Raw genomic sequence first — 14108 nt, 5'->3', positions numbered from 1 at the left:
ACCATGCCAATCAATTTTCAGTTAGGCATCATTATTATCCAATAAAATACAACCAATAGTAGACAGTTGGCATACGTGCAATTACAACGGCACTCCATCTTGTGATGTTCTGCACCCGTCGACATTCCGAGTGCCGAGGACACTTTTGAATGACCGTGGGCTTTGGTGAGTGGGTCCTGTTGCTATCTAAAGGTGTTCATGCCCTTCAAATCCCTCTCACAAAATGGCACCGCTCCATGTAGAAGAGTGTGCTAGCCTTTCGTGTGTACCTTTTCACAGGCAATCTCCATCTTGAAATGTGACCAACATCGAAAAAATGCCGGTGAAAGGTGTCAATGAGTTCCGCAAGGAGACGCGACGGGCACACAAGACAGACAGGCATGCTTTGCTGGCAAGACGTGCACTTGTGCTGTTGACTATCTTGCATCGCCGTCGCCGCCGTCGTCGCCACGTCAACGGCGAAACCCAACGGCGTGTTACAAAATCTTCGACCATTCCAAATTTAGACTTGAATCTTATGATTGGGTGGAGGTGTATTTAAAATATACACATGGAAAACGTATACATTGCGCTACACTTGCAAAAAAATACTAGTCACGACGACGTCGTGGGCGTTCGCATGGTCGTGGCCCACGTCAACCGCATATAGAATAAAAAAACTTGAATTCTTGATATTCAAATCAAGTGATATAATAAATGCTTCAACTCTGGCAAGGTGTGCCCAACCTACGAGAGCGACAACGCGCCGCGCATTACACCATTACACGAATTGGGCAAGTGCGGTCATGGGCATCGACGACGTAACCCGCGAAGCGTCTGCGCGATCGGAGACGTCGTCTTCGGCAAACTCGTACCACATCCCGCACAAGACGCATCGCAGTGCGACAGTCGACAGTCTCACAGACGCTGGGACACCCACGCACAATACGAGTTTCACGTCGACGCAGCAGTACGAACTTGACTTTGTCTCAAGTCCCAAGGGTAAGCGTGCCACTCCTGGGCCGACGACGAGCATCAGTGACACTCGCGGCTCGCTCACCAACTTGTCCATGTCCGACCTTGTCAACACCACACATCGCACGCGCCACAATGGTCGCGACAGTCTCTTGGTGCGGCCAAAGGAAACGCTGCAACACATGGATCCTAGTTTCCACGACATGCCTGCATCGGCTCACGCGCCACGATATGACTTCGATACGGAAGGCTTATCTCCTCTCATCATCGCTGCTCGCGCAGGGGATGTAGTGGAAGTGAATGCGTTGCTGGTTCAACCCGGCACTGACGTACTCCGTCGCGACCCGATATTTGGCCAGAGTGCCATGCATTTTGCCGTCCGTGGTGGTCACATGAGCGTCCTCAAAGCTCTCTGCTCTCCCCACATCGCGTCTTCCATCATCAACGTCCCTGACAACCGCCGAAACACTCCTCTGCATCTTGCCGCTGCGAAGTCTCGTCGCATCACAAAGCTGCTCTTGGAAAACGGCGCGGACGCCACCTTTTTCAATATCCGCAACCAAACACCGTTGGGCGTGCACATCATCACGACCAACAAGGACGACCCGATGCTTTGTGAAATGCTCCTCCGCCATAACGCCAACCCGAACGCAGCCGTGGACCAGTCGACACTTTTGCATGTGGCGCTGGACAAGGGCCTCAATGAGATAGCATTGCGTCTCGTCCGCCACGGCGCCCGCCTCGACACGCTGGATGAGAACAACAAGATGGTTTACGACAAGGTCGATAAGGCCATGCTGAAGAAACTACTGCACAAGGTGACCAACTCGCCGGTATGGATCGATGACAAGTCTCGCCCTGCATGCATGCTTTGCGACAAGAAGTTTTCGCTGGGCAATCGACGCCACCATTGTCGGTACTGCGGTCGATTGTGTTGCGCGGAATGCGCGTCGGGCAAGGTCGCAGCGTACAAGTTTCCGAAGGGGTTCGACAACCGCTTAAAACTGCACGGTGGTGCGCCCAATCACAAGCTCCAACGCGTTTGCAACGTGTGCCATGGCGTGCTCAACGAGCAGCAGAAGGAGGCCGGCCGTACTGACTTGAGCGACCGTCGGTCGGACCTCGACCAATTCTACGATCGCACGTTGAACGTGCAGTGGGACGAAGTCAAAGGGCAGGCGAACCACCCCGTCGCGACCCACAAACTCACCGGCGCCGATTAATGCCGCTGCATAATCTTATTTTCGCTATCATTCTCCATCGCGAGATCATTGATGTGGTGCTGTCCCATGCCGCCGGGCATTGTAACCGCTCGACCTTTCCAAGATCTTACTTGACCGTTGCGTACGGATAATTACCGGACAGAAGATCGTGTGGCAATTGTGGATTGCGTGAAATACGATGGACGACCTCGTGGGAATCTTGAAGCGGGAGCTCGATGAGTTTATGGCAACACATGCGTCGACCGTGTTGTCCAATATGGGAGAGGAACGTAAGGACGACGTGTGTCTGTCGGAAGTCGAGCGCATTGGCACCATGTGGGCCGTGATGGCATCGCGCAACTTTGCCGTTGCAATCGACACCCTGCTCGAGTGGCAATCGGGTCGACTGGATGGATCGCTTTTTGGACATGTGGGTTTGTGGCTCACGGGACACGTGCTCAGGACTGTGTTGCGGAATTCTCTGAACGCATCGTCCGACTCCCCTGTGTGGGACACGCTCATCGCAGCGGCGTTCAATGTGCTCTCGGAATGGAACCGACTCGAGAGCTGCGTGGGTGCCAACCGGTCGTTTTTTGGATTCAATACGACGCCATCAAAGCCCACGAATGATTTCTTGCTCCAGGAGGCCGTGCATAACCTGTGGAAGGAAAACTTCGGGCTCATGGGGACCAGTGCAATCCGGTCCATCAAGCAGCACTTCCTCAACGACCTGGAGCACTTGGCTGCGACTGGCGTGACGAAAGAAAGCTACATCAACAACTTTTCCACGTTGCGGCTGTGTCTCATCCGTCCTCACGCCACATTCGATGCGGCAGCGCAAGCGTCGACGTCGTTTCTCAGGATTCTCACCTCCTGCACGCACAAGGTCCACAAGCCCACGGTTCGACTCGTAGCACTGCAAGTGCTTGCCGCCATTTTGACCCGAGAGCTGACTGGGCTATCCACTGCGGGCATTCGAGCATATCACGACGTCAATGGCTGTGACGCTGCCACGACAGCGGACTGGACGTCGCTTCTGGGAGACCTGCATGCGATTGGGGTCAAGCAAAGCATGAAGAAGAGGTTCTCAGTCGTGGCGTGGCACTTACGGCTAGCCGTGCTCATGCTATCCAACGCAGACATGTTCTGCAAGTGGTGGAAGGTCGACGCACTTGCGCTGCTACAAGCATACGGCCAGCACAACGCGTCGATCCCGTTCTTGCACTTGGTGGAGCTCCTGCTGCGGCATCTCATCAAGCGTCATGTGGCCGCCTCCACTGCGCCACGCTCTGCGATCGCCCCCGCAGACGCCGATGTGATGGAGATCGTTAATGCTATCCAAGCATGGTGCTTTACCAATTCCAAGCACAAAACCAAGAAGATGCGTGTGATCTTTTCTGTTCTGTCGCGTCTATCCCTGTGCATCGCGGCGTACAACATGCCATATGCCCTCGACAACCACATCCACCACTTGATCGTTGACGCGAATTCGATCTATGAAGTGCGCCGACTCGTGGGGCTCCAGTCGCTATGGCACGTGCTGCAGCACACCGGACACGTACACAGTCCGACCATGGCTGCGCACTTTTCCCTCGTGCTGGACAGTACAGCGCTCGCTCAGGCGCTTCCTGCACTGGGCGACGTGGTCAACCACGTTTTGATGGCTTGCCGCAGCCATTTGGACGCCCCGATTCGCTCTGGTAAAGCCAACGAGTTTAAGCACTGGATCGCCACGCAAACGTTGGAAGCAGCGATTTACTGCACACAAGTGTTGTACTCACACATGACATTCGACGCAGAAACGAAGCTGCATTTACTCATTCGAAGCGCCATCCATGACGAAGAGTGTCTGCGCATCGCTGGGGCAGGGACGCTGAGCTGCCTCGCTCGCACGCTGGGCGACAGCTCGATCTTCCGAGCCCTCGTGGCGTGCACCCTGCAGTCGACCAAGGCTGGCACGACCTCTACCTTGGTCGGTGTTCTCCACTCGATCATTCAGGATCCGGCGGTGCCGACCTGGAGCACCCTGGACTCGGACTTGGAGCCTCTCGAGGCGCTTGGCCTCATTCTGCTCTGCCATGCACACACTGAAGTACGGCGCGGGGCACTTAAGGTCCTCGACGCCGTCCGAGCGCTTCGGCAGGGTCGCTTGCAGTCGACCAAGATTAATGCGATGGATATCGTGACCGGGATCGACGGCGACCTCCAAAAGACACTGGGGCTACAGGCAGCTGACAAGCACTTGGCGCTGGAAGCTGGCGGCGTCATCCAGTGGCTTGCAAGGACACAGGGTGCGGAAGCGCAGCCATCGAGTCAGGACATCGAGTGGCTCTGGTCGCTGTCGCTCACAACGCTCTTTCCACGTCTGTGTGAGATCTGCCCCAACCTGATCGACCACGTGTGGACTGCAGCCACGGACAGGGTGTTCGCCATTGAGCCCCATCTGCCCGACGACGACGACAATGCCGACGTTTGCACACCCAGTCAATGGCGAAATCTGTCCATCTTCGTCTGTGCTACCGCCACCGCGACCAAAGCGGACGTCGTGGGGGCGTTCCTGCAACACCAAAGCAAGTACCTCTCCAGTTTGAGCCTCGACCAGCGCATCTCTGCGACGCTGGCACTCAGTTCGACGCACTCAGCGGCCCACGTCGAGCTTCTCGAGCGGCTGAGTACAATGGAGTCCCAAGCCTTCCCAGACAAACGGCCTCTACAGCGTGGTTTGACTCGAAAGGACGTGTTCGCGCATCCTCCGAGCATGTCCAAGCAACCCGCCGTTCTTCAGTGGGTCCTCGCGCGCTGCGTTCGGTCGCTCGTCCAGCACCGCATCCAAATGTGGAGCAATGGTCACTATCGCGACCTCGTGCTGCGCGTCGTCGACAAGTTGTACGCTGCACTGACGACACAGGAGCAATTGCTTGCCCAACCAAACGGGTGGCGGTGGTGGATTCGCCTCGAGTTCTGTGCGATGGTGGAATCCATTGTACATCAAAACAACCTCCTGGCCGCCGCCGTTGAAGCGGACGACGATGGAAATGCCGCGGCGGCGGCGGTCGTGACAACCGCAACACGGGAGCAATGGTTCGTCGCCATGTGGCAGTGGTGCTCCGACCAGCGCACCCACACGGCCCCGAGCGCGTCCTCCGTGGCGATGCTGCTCCCGTGCTACAGCATGCCCACCGACGAGACCTCGTGGCAGCTGTACGAGTTGACCAAACGGGCCTATCGCGCCATGGCGATGCTGATGGTGGGGCCGGTTTTCAATGACCCCGCACCGTGTTTTGCATGGATGGACGGCTCGTTTGCGGTCGGCATGGACGAAGACCTTCAAGCCATCGTCGCGTCCGGCCTCCGACTCTTGGTGCACAGTGACCCGGTAGGGATCATTCCGCAGACAATCGACCGGTGCTTTTTCGTGGACGCCACCTCGTGTGCGGTAGCGACGCAGTACCTGCACGTGGTGGCGTCGATCGCGGTCGACTTGCGCGACGAATTTGAAGCAAATCGATCGTGCTTGTGCGAACTCTTATTTGTGGCGCTGCTGCATTTGTCCACTCCAGACGACCGCGCCGCCGTCCACATCCTCGTCACGATGGGCCAAGACCGCGACGTGGTGCCGCACGCGTTCCAGCCACACAACGCCAAAGCAACGACGACGAGGCAGCTGCAGCTCGTCACCAAGCAAATTGCGCTGCGCTGGGCGAGTCACAGTGTCGACGTGCTCCAAGTCATGCTGTCGTATGTGGCAAAGTGCACGGCGAACCCAGCATTGCAGACGCACGTGATGGCGCATTGCTCGCCGTGGGTCCACCAACTCGACGTGATCGACCGGCAGTGCATGTCGCTGCTCTTCCGTCTCACGCACGACCACGTTGGCGCCCTCCCGTCCCTTTCCGCACTCTGGCTGGACGTGTGCCGCGCCAAGGACTACCGCCACGTACCGACCATCGTCGCGTTCTTGTTTGGGCTCGCCACAAGAGAGAAGCTTGACACAGCGAAGCGAGTGCTCAACTGGATGTCGGCCTCTCCGATGGACTCACAACAGTTAATCCGGTGCATCTTGAACTACGCCCAAGACGGTCCGGCAACGTTTGCGACGTCCTGTGTGACGGTGCTGCTTCTGTCGGCCCTTGCAGTCTCGCAAGTGGACGACGCCACTCGGATCGTCGTGGCCCATCGCGTGTTTTCAGTGCTGCACATGGAACTCCACGACCGCGCGACTTGTCATGACGAGATGTTTACCGGCGTCGAGGAAGACGGGCTAGCATTGGTGCAAGCCATGGTGCACAACGACTCGTCGATGAGGTTCCTGAGTTTGCAAAACGCAATCCAAGAGTACCTCGCTTCGGTCGTGCCGCCGCTGACCGACGCGGCCCGGGATCGCGTCGAGCCAACGGCGACTCCCGTCGCTCTCTTCGAATCGCTCGTCGACAGCTTTTGTCGGCATGCGTTGACCGATTCGCAGCAGAGCGACTGGGTCACTATGGCCGTGGACGCATTCACATCGGAGCGATTTGATGCTCGGTTTGGGCTCTTGTTGTACAGGGTGCTGCGCCCCCCCTTCGACGGTGGAGTGTGCATCCGCGTAATGGATCTCCTCACGACCGCCATCGACAGTCCCGACTTGGCGCGTTTCCTCCCCGACTACCTCGTGACGCTCACGTCCATCGCAGCTGCCATGCCGGACGCAAAACTCGTATTGTACCCCCAATTGCTCTGGATTACGGTCGCGTTGCTGCACCACAACCACTACGCCTTTCAGTTGCCTGCGCTGCACCTCCTGAATGCATTTGTGACCAAAGCCACGTTTCACGCGCCGATTGTCCAAGACATGCTCGAGGCCCGCCGCCCGTCCGCGTTGGCATCGTCTTCCAAAGCGTCGCCGGCCGTGTCGGTGGATATTCTCCTGGCTGCATGCCGCCACGTCGACTCCCAGGAAAGCGCCGACGTCGTTCGATCGATCGTGCGCGCCGTGTTGGGCTCGACCGTCGACAGCAAGCTGCACTGCGTTTTGTGCACAGCTGTGTTGCTGCCACAGCTGTCCCTTTGCAACCCACCGACAGCACCTTCGAACGGGTGGTGCATTCGCCAGGAGCTCGGGTTTCTCTGGCGCGTCCAGCACGAGGCCCAAGTGGCAGACATTTTCTTAGCCCAAGACGGCACGGAGGCAGCGTGGCACATGTCCCACGACCTCGGCCGGTTGCTCATGGCGGGTCTGTCCAACTTGGACGAGGAGAAGGCATTCTTTGACACACTTCTCGTCATCTTGAACGGCAGGTGTGAACACCTCAAGCGCCCAACGCTCGAATTATTGCAGAAGATGGTCCAGGCCGCACCAGAACACTTTTGGAAGCGCAACACGTCGCTCCTGGCAGCGCTCACTCGAATCATGCGGACAACCAACGCCAACGATGCCGCATGGCCCGTCCTCGTGTCCGTGTTGAGCACCCTACTGCCTTGTCCGTAGCATGCATAAATCCATCACACAAATTGAACGTTTTCTGGGCACGTGAGTCGAACCGCCACGTCATTCGGGTGCGTTCAGGGCGCTGTATTCGTCGACGATGGCTTGAGTGCGTTCAAAGGAGTCGGTAAAGTCGTCGCAGTCGATGCCGTACTTGGCAAACCAATGCAGGTACGCCCTTGCTTGGAACTGATGCCGTGCTCGAGCGAGAAGCGTCTCGACAGTCGGGACGACGTTTGTTCCATTCGAGCACACTGTTATGGACGAAGATGACGCGCCGTCCAGTGCCGAAGCCGACTCGATCGCGTGCGGAAGCGGAATGCCCCAGTCCACCCGAGGAATGCCCTTCCGGACGATGTCCACCAACGGCCCCAACGCCAAGTCCTTGAAACCCCGCGCGACAACGACCTGACCGAGCGAGGAATACGCGCTTGTCCTGGGAAACGATGCCACGACTTGCCTGGTGAGCGCATGGGAATCGTGATGCCCCGCCAGGAGGCGCTGCGCATACGGCACTTTTGACGACTGCTTGGACACAAAATACGCCGACCGAACGTCGACAAACTTGGCTTGGGGAAGTGGGCATACATGCGACACAAAGCCGCCCATGTCAAAATCGACGCACAGCTTGGTCTTTGGGGACGTGATGGGAAAAAGCAAGCCCGCCCAGTCGGCGGCGACGAGTGCATTCATTTCGCCAAGGGACACTTTCTCACTGGATTGGGATGTGGAGGACGAGATAGTTGACGACGACGTGGAAATGGACGTCCAGTGAGAGACGGATCGCATGACGTCGTCGTTGTCCTTGAGGAGCACGGCATCGGCGTACTCTTGCAGGTGGCGCAACGTGAAGAGGGCGTTGTAGTTTTGCAATGGAGTGTCTCCCCCGCAAAGCGATGGTGCGATGCATCCACTTACAATGTACGCTTTTGGGTACGTGTCTCGGATGTTTTCGAGCAGCCGCGACCCGAGACCAGACCCGGTGCCGCCCGCCAAGCTGTGCAACAAGACAGCACCCCGGTAGCAGTCTGTGGCTTCAATCTCCCGCCGAAGTGACTCCATGACGTGCTCACCTAGAACAACACTTTTCGATCGCGCATACCCCATCGCCCAATTGTTGCCGCGACCGCTTTGTTCCATGTGGACCGCCGAGATACTGGAAGGTGCTCGAATCGACCGAACGACTTTGGGCTCCGTGTCCACCAGTATGCATCTCATGTGCGACTTGTTCGACTTGCGCTCTTTGCCTTTGGGCTCCTTTGCTAGCGCTATGAGCGCGCCGCCAACTTGATTGCCGCACTGGCCGACGTTCACGAACACGCTCATGTTTCGTGCAGATTGAGGGCCGCCTGCCCAATTACGATACTATTAGTATTTAGTAGATTCACGTAGTAAGTCGGTTGTTCAAAACGGACTCGTCGTGTTTGGCAATGTCGGACAAGATGCTCGTGCCGCCGCCGCGGTGCGTCAGTCGCACGGAAGTGACGCTTGTGATGGAGATTCCCAAAATGGAACCTGGATATGAATACCAGCTCCAGTACAAGGAACCGCATGATGACTGGGCATCCGCCACGGTTCTTCCTGCGACGTCGACCCAGGCGATGCTCGACGAACTGAATCCGTCATGCTCGTACCACATTCGTGTCATGGCGAAGGCAAGCAATGCTTCCAGCAGCGAAAGGATCTACAGCGAAGAGGTCGCTGTCGACACGGAAGTTCCAGGATGCACGCCGACCCCCACCTGCTGCTCTTCGTGTACAATTCAATAAGGTTTGTTACATCAACGCCTTTGGTTCCTCTCATGCAAACCACGGCAAGAGTCGGTCGCCTCCTCGGGTTGCGAATGTACACAGCGAGACTCCGCTTTCTTGAATCACCTGTCTCGTGTGGTCTCGGTCGTTCCACGAGTCCAGCGTGTTGCAGATTCCTTCCACGAGCTGTACTTTGGTCGACTCCTGTACGTTTTCCACCGCCGACGCAAGCCACGGCCACGTCAGCGCTCGTTCGTGCAGCGCCAGCGCAAGCACTGGGGCTACGTAGACGGCGGCTTGGGGCACGTCAATCACAACATCGTCGAGCTGGTTGAGCCACCACGCGAGGCCAGCATCCAGGTCCGTCTGTGGGACGTTGGGGAGGACGTGGCGGAGTAGCGCGAGAACGAGAGGGCGCTGAACTTGCTTGCATTCGCAGAGGATATTCAGGACGGCTTTGACCAGGGACACAGCCCACGGGTGCGCATCCAAGTCTTGCAAACATGCGTCGACTTCGTTCAAGTCTTGAACGACAAAAAACTCTTGCACCATCGAGTGCAGCGCCTCCTTGACCTCTTCGTCTTCCTCGTCGTCGTCGTCGTCGTAAAAGTAGCTCGTTAAGTCATAGAGTTTGAGGAAGGCTGTGACGTCGTCGGGCGACTGCTGGTCAGGCGGCAAGAACCCAGCCACGTTGAGCTCCTCGCGCGCCAACATCGCAACCACCGAGTCGAAGCCCAGCTCGTCGTCCATCACAGAAAGCACCTCGACGAGGACCTTGCCCGCCAGCCCAGATTCAGCCTACCCACACTCGTTGACGTTCGCGTCCTCATCCACGTGACGTACCAGGTGAGCCACACCCAACTGCAGCCAGCTCAGTCCAAAGCACCCGGCAACAATCAACCGACCGAGGATGTGGCCGCAGTACTCATGGACCATGGGAATGTCAATGCGAAGGTCGTCGAGAAATTCGAGAGTGCTAAGCACGCCACTTTGGATCTCCGTTGCACCGAGGTGCAGCGTCTCGTACAACCCAACGAGCATGTCGACCGCTGCCTCCCGTTCCTTCTCCTTGCCCTCCACTGCCACCGACAACGCTTGCTCGACAACTTGTAAGTGGTTCTCGCGGGGCAGCTCCGCGACGCATTGCCTCGTTTCGTCAATGTCACGCAGGGACTGGTACTCTTGGAGAATGCTCTTGATGCGGTTGGTGGGGTCCACGACCGCCGCCTTCCCTGGAATCGACGACACCGCGGGTATCTGTCGCAGCAACAGCATGCTGTTTTCCTTGGCCAAGTCCAAGCTCGAATGCGCCGCGCGGTGCCGCTTGCCTTGCAAATCATCGTGTTGAGCGTTCTTGCCAAGCTTTTGCAACTTTTCGGCTTCTCTCCGGACTTCGACCAGCGTTTTTTGTTGAAGTTCCTGTGTACAGCGGCGTGAGACGAGATCAGAGGTCAAGGCACGTCACCACCTTGCGCCTCGGAACCCATTGGTAGTCGCGCATTTCGAGCACGTCCTTAAGCAGGAAGCGGATGCGCGATGGCAGCGATGGCGTGTCGGAGAGCTCGACCATGCGCACAACGATCATCGTCATCGCCGTTTTGTTGCCCATGTGATCAAATTTCTTGCCCACCGTCGCGAGCATTTTGCACAATGCTTCGAGGTCCTCTTCGTCGGGCATGCTATACATCATGTCACGACGAGCTCGATACACGATCGCAATCTGTACCGAACGGTCTGCGCCGCCTGCGCGCCGCCTTCAACTTGTACGAGTTTGAGCCCAAGCAGTTTGAAGATGCACTCCTGCACCACCGATTCCTACACCAAGGACAATGCCACACCAGCGCGGGCATCAACACGAACCGCAATCAATTCGACTTTGAACAGCTCGCCGAGGAAGCGCATATTGCCCAACATTAACGTCTTCATGCGTCGCGCCGCCTGCCGAATATGTGACAGGTGAGACATGGGGGATTTCTCGACAAGGGCCGACGCACGCGAGCGGCGGCATGGTCGTCCGCGTCGTCGGATGGCTTTGGCTTGGCGTCGCTGTTGTCAAACTTGTGTTGGCATCGCGTGATGAGGAGGCGCTTGAAGCTCGTGAGTTTTACGGCATTCTTCATGGCCAGTTCCTCTGCCAACCAGTATACGGTTGTGGACGTGTTGTGGGGCTCGCAAGACGTACCCGTGGCAAATCCACCGAGCAGTGGCTCGTTCTCCTTGAGGTCGTTTACGTTGACGGCTACAACGGACGCGGTGACGGTACTCGATGGCAGAGCAGCTAGCACCGCACCTGCATAGTACAGACCCTTGGGGTTTCCTGGTCTTGTTGCCACAACAACCAAACGATCCTTGTCCACAAAAAAGGATGGCGCTTGAACCTGTTCTGCCGGCACGCCGTCAGCGTTGGAGTCGAACGAAGCGGCTGCCGCAAGGCACTCGTCTCGACTGTCGCAAACGTGACGGGACTCTCCATCTCGACATGGAACAATACCTGGACACAGGACCGTGAAAGACCGGAAACGTGCTTCGATTCGCCGCCGTCCAGTACCACACCTACAAGCCAAGTCGAAAAGGGAATGGCCAGGACCGAGACGGTACCTGGTCCGATACATGATACGCGGCGTGGAGGAATGGCAGCGGATGGGCGACAATGTGCTGGTGTAATCTCGCACACAGATCTGCGTACACTTCTGCAAAGTTTGGTTCGTCGAGAGCTTTGTCCATGATCATGGCAATGACTGTGCTCAGCATGTCCAGGGACTTGAGAGGTATGGCGCTCAAATCGGCTGTGATCTTCTCGAACTGGTCCCGCGTCAGCTTGTTGAGGAGAGTCTTGACTTGGTGTTGGATGTCCTTGGGCTTTTCCTTTTCTTTCGACGGCACCCATCGGGTCTCCGATTTGACATACGGCACGACGGGCTCGTCCGACAACGGGGGTGGCGGTGGTTGGTGCCGCAACGACTTGCCTTTTTGGCCACCTCGACCACCTGCACCACCATGAGCTCCGCAGCAAGTTTGTAACGGGTACCTTTGCCACCACGTTGAGAGGATGCTGCTTTCGCCGACTGCGCTGAACGGATGCGGACGACGGACGACGTAGCTTTGGAGGTTGAGAAGCGAGAAGTCATCTTGGACGACTTGCGGGGAGACGCAGGGACAACAGAGATCGCAGTCAAGTCGACTAGATCGGCTGGACGAGGAGCATTTGGCGCCGTGTTGAGCCTAACTCATTGTGAACTCCCCCTTCATCGAGAGATGGATGTGGACCGTACGCTCGTAATTGTGCCACTGTGTACCGCGTTTTGACAAGAGCTTCGCGGGCATGGGCTCGAGCATTGCTTCGCGCCAAACTCAGCGCCATGGACGAAGTCAGTTGCTGTCGCAGCGAGTCCATCGTTGAGATGTCCTCGACGAGTGACGATCCCTTCACGGACGGTTTGGAGAATTGTAACGATGGAGGGGTCGCGCGAAGAGGTTGCGTCGCGCTCGGTTGCAGCAAGGAGGACCCGCCTTTAACGGATGGCTTCTCGAACACTGGCGATCGAGAGGATGGTGGCTTGCCAAAGGTGGAGTAGGCTTTGTCCTTGCCACAGGTTCGAGAACCGTCGTCGGTGGAGTGGCGAGTGCCAAGCGACCGCGGCAGGGATTCGTCACGCTTAGTTGATTCCACCGACGGACCGACGCGGGAATGGATGGACAAAGAAGCGGTCTGCCGGCGGGAGAGAACGTCCGAATCCGAGTCGGTGGGAGGTCCCAGGCGCGACAGAATCGAAGGTGGCTCTACAAAGCGCAATAATTTGAAGGTGTGTGGGAATGATCGATGCAAACCTCGTTTTTCGGACGATGCTTGTCGGGTGAGATGCGGAGGGTTGGCACCACGGTCAAAACTCGTATGCCGAGACAGCCTATCTCTGGACACATCGCCAGTCGGACGAAAGTCGCTCTCTTGACGCCGTCCTCCATAAACCCGAGGCTTGTCGTCGCGCGATGAGTATGAGGCAGATCGGATGTAGGCTCTGTCGGTGGGAGCATTTTGCCCTCTTTCTTCGATGGATTGTCGAAGAGTCTTCTTCGGCGCAGCCACAACTTCGTCGGATGTGTCCTTCACTGACTGCAGTGATACCTGGAGGGAAGATTGAAGCGACGACTTGAATCCTATCGGTCGCGATTCCTCCCCACGAGATACATCGACAGGTGAGGCGGAGGATGGAGTTGAGGTAAAACCATCCTGGCGGGGCAAGGACGAGGACGAGGAAAGTTTCGACTGGGTTCGAGCATTGCTGTTTTGGAGAGAGGCTTGCAGTGACGAATCAAATGGCTTCTTTGTTGCAGGTGCTTCAGGAGGTGTGGACTGTGGACGCTGTCCAAGTGGCGTCGGTGGTGTTGGGATTACTTCTGACTCAAGAGGGGAAGACTCCGACGGGACATCGGTTGTCGTTGAGGCCTTCTTGACAGGCGCGTAGACGAAGTTCTTTTTAGACTTGCTCTTGTGGTGTCCACTCTCATTCGCATGGCCATGGGTCTTACGTGAATGCAATTGCCTGGCGCTGTCGTCATGGGAAGTTTTCTTCTGCGGAGGTTTGCGCGAGGCAGCAGACGACGAGCTAGGAGGCGGAGGCTCTTCCTTTTGTATGGACGCCAACAAGGTGCTGAAGAATTTCGGTTTCTCGGCATCAGACATGCTGTGGACGCAAAGAGCGGCGGCAATGGCGCAGGAATCGGAAGGTAGGCTCACAC

At 57.2% G+C, this 14108-nt stretch overlaps 5 protein-coding genes across 5 annotated transcripts; 3 read left to right on the top strand and 2 right to left on the bottom strand.

Moving 5' to 3' along the window:
• Positions 1-728: 728 nt before the first annotated feature.
• Positions 729-2214, top strand: H310_06810 (hypothetical protein). The gene has a single exon (XM_008871997.1). The coding sequence runs from the start codon at positions 786-788 to the stop codon at positions 2175-2177; it is 1392 nt and encodes a 463-aa protein (XP_008870219.1). The 5' UTR covers positions 729-785; the 3' UTR covers positions 2178-2214.
• Positions 2215-2331: 117 nt separating this feature from the next.
• H310_06808 (hypothetical protein) lies at positions 2332-8974 on the top strand. Its single transcript, XM_008871995.1, has one exon. It carries the CDS (start codon positions 2356-2358, stop codon positions 7621-7623), a length of 5268 nt encoding a protein of 1755 aa, XP_008870217.1. The 5' UTR covers positions 2332-2355; the 3' UTR covers positions 7624-8974.
• Positions 2346-8969, bottom strand: H310_06809 (hypothetical protein). Its single transcript, XM_008871996.1, has one exon. The coding sequence runs from the start codon at positions 8944-8946 to the stop codon at positions 7684-7686; it is 1263 nt and encodes a 420-aa protein (XP_008870218.1). The 5' UTR covers positions 8947-8969; the 3' UTR covers positions 2346-7683.
• A 56-nt stretch (positions 8975-9030) lies between the features above and the next one.
• Positions 9031-9506, top strand: H310_06807 (hypothetical protein). Its single transcript, XM_008871994.1, has one exon. It carries the CDS (start codon positions 9051-9053, stop codon positions 9387-9389), a length of 339 nt encoding a protein of 112 aa, XP_008870216.1. The 5' UTR covers positions 9031-9050; the 3' UTR covers positions 9390-9506.
• On the bottom strand, positions 9366-14107 carry H310_06806 (hypothetical protein). The gene is made up of 13 exons (XM_008871993.1): positions 13200-14107; positions 12644-13151; positions 12400-12593; positions 11970-12358; positions 11863-11924; positions 11662-11816; positions 11554-11610; positions 11366-11502; positions 11232-11309; positions 11098-11186; positions 10840-11050; positions 10215-10790; positions 9366-10169 (listed from the first exon to the last, which is right to left on the bottom strand). Exons 1-13 carry the CDS (start codon positions 14050-14052, stop codon positions 9420-9422), a joined length of 4059 nt encoding a protein of 1352 aa, XP_008870215.1. The 5' UTR covers positions 14053-14107; the 3' UTR covers positions 9366-9419.
• Between the last annotated feature and the right edge of the window lies 1 nt (position 14108).

Source organism: Aphanomyces invadans (genome assembly GCF_000520115.1).
Source record: "Aphanomyces invadans strain NJM9701 unplaced genomic scaffold supercont1.12, whole genome shotgun sequence".
Taxonomy (NCBI): Eukaryota; Oomycota; class Saprolegniomycetes; order Saprolegniales; family Verrucalvaceae; genus Aphanomyces; species Aphanomyces invadans.
The sequence above is the reverse complement of the archived record's forward strand: the minus strand, read 5'-3'. Positions and strand labels throughout refer to the sequence as shown.

Excerpts from the sequence above, each read along its gene's own strand:
- H310_06810 (XM_008871997.1), top strand. The coding sequence starts at position 786 with ATGGGCATCGACGACGTAACCCGCGAAGCGTCTGCGCGATCGGAGACG.
- H310_06806 (XM_008871993.1), bottom strand. The coding sequence starts at position 14,052 with ATGTCTGATGCCGAGAAACCGAAATTCTTCAGCACCTTGTTGGCGTCC. Across the intron at positions 11,817-11,862 it reads TTTCACGGTCCTGTGTCCAG|TCGAGACGAGTGCCTTGCGG; the intron begins GTATTGTTCCAT and ends CGTTTGCGACAG. Across the intron at positions 11,310-11,365 it reads ACGACCATGCCGCCGCTCGC|GCGGCGCGACGCATGAAGAC; the intron begins GTGCGTCGGCCC and ends CATATTCGGCAG.
- H310_06807 (XM_008871994.1), top strand. The coding sequence starts at position 9,051 with ATGTCGGACAAGATGCTCGTGCCGCCGCCGCGGTGCGTCAGTCGCACG.
- H310_06808 (XM_008871995.1), top strand. The coding sequence starts at position 2,356 with ATGGACGACCTCGTGGGAATCTTGAAGCGGGAGCTCGATGAGTTTATG.
- H310_06809 (XM_008871996.1), bottom strand. The coding sequence starts at position 8,946 with ATGAGCGTGTTCGTGAACGTCGGCCAGTGCGGCAATCAAGTTGGCGGC.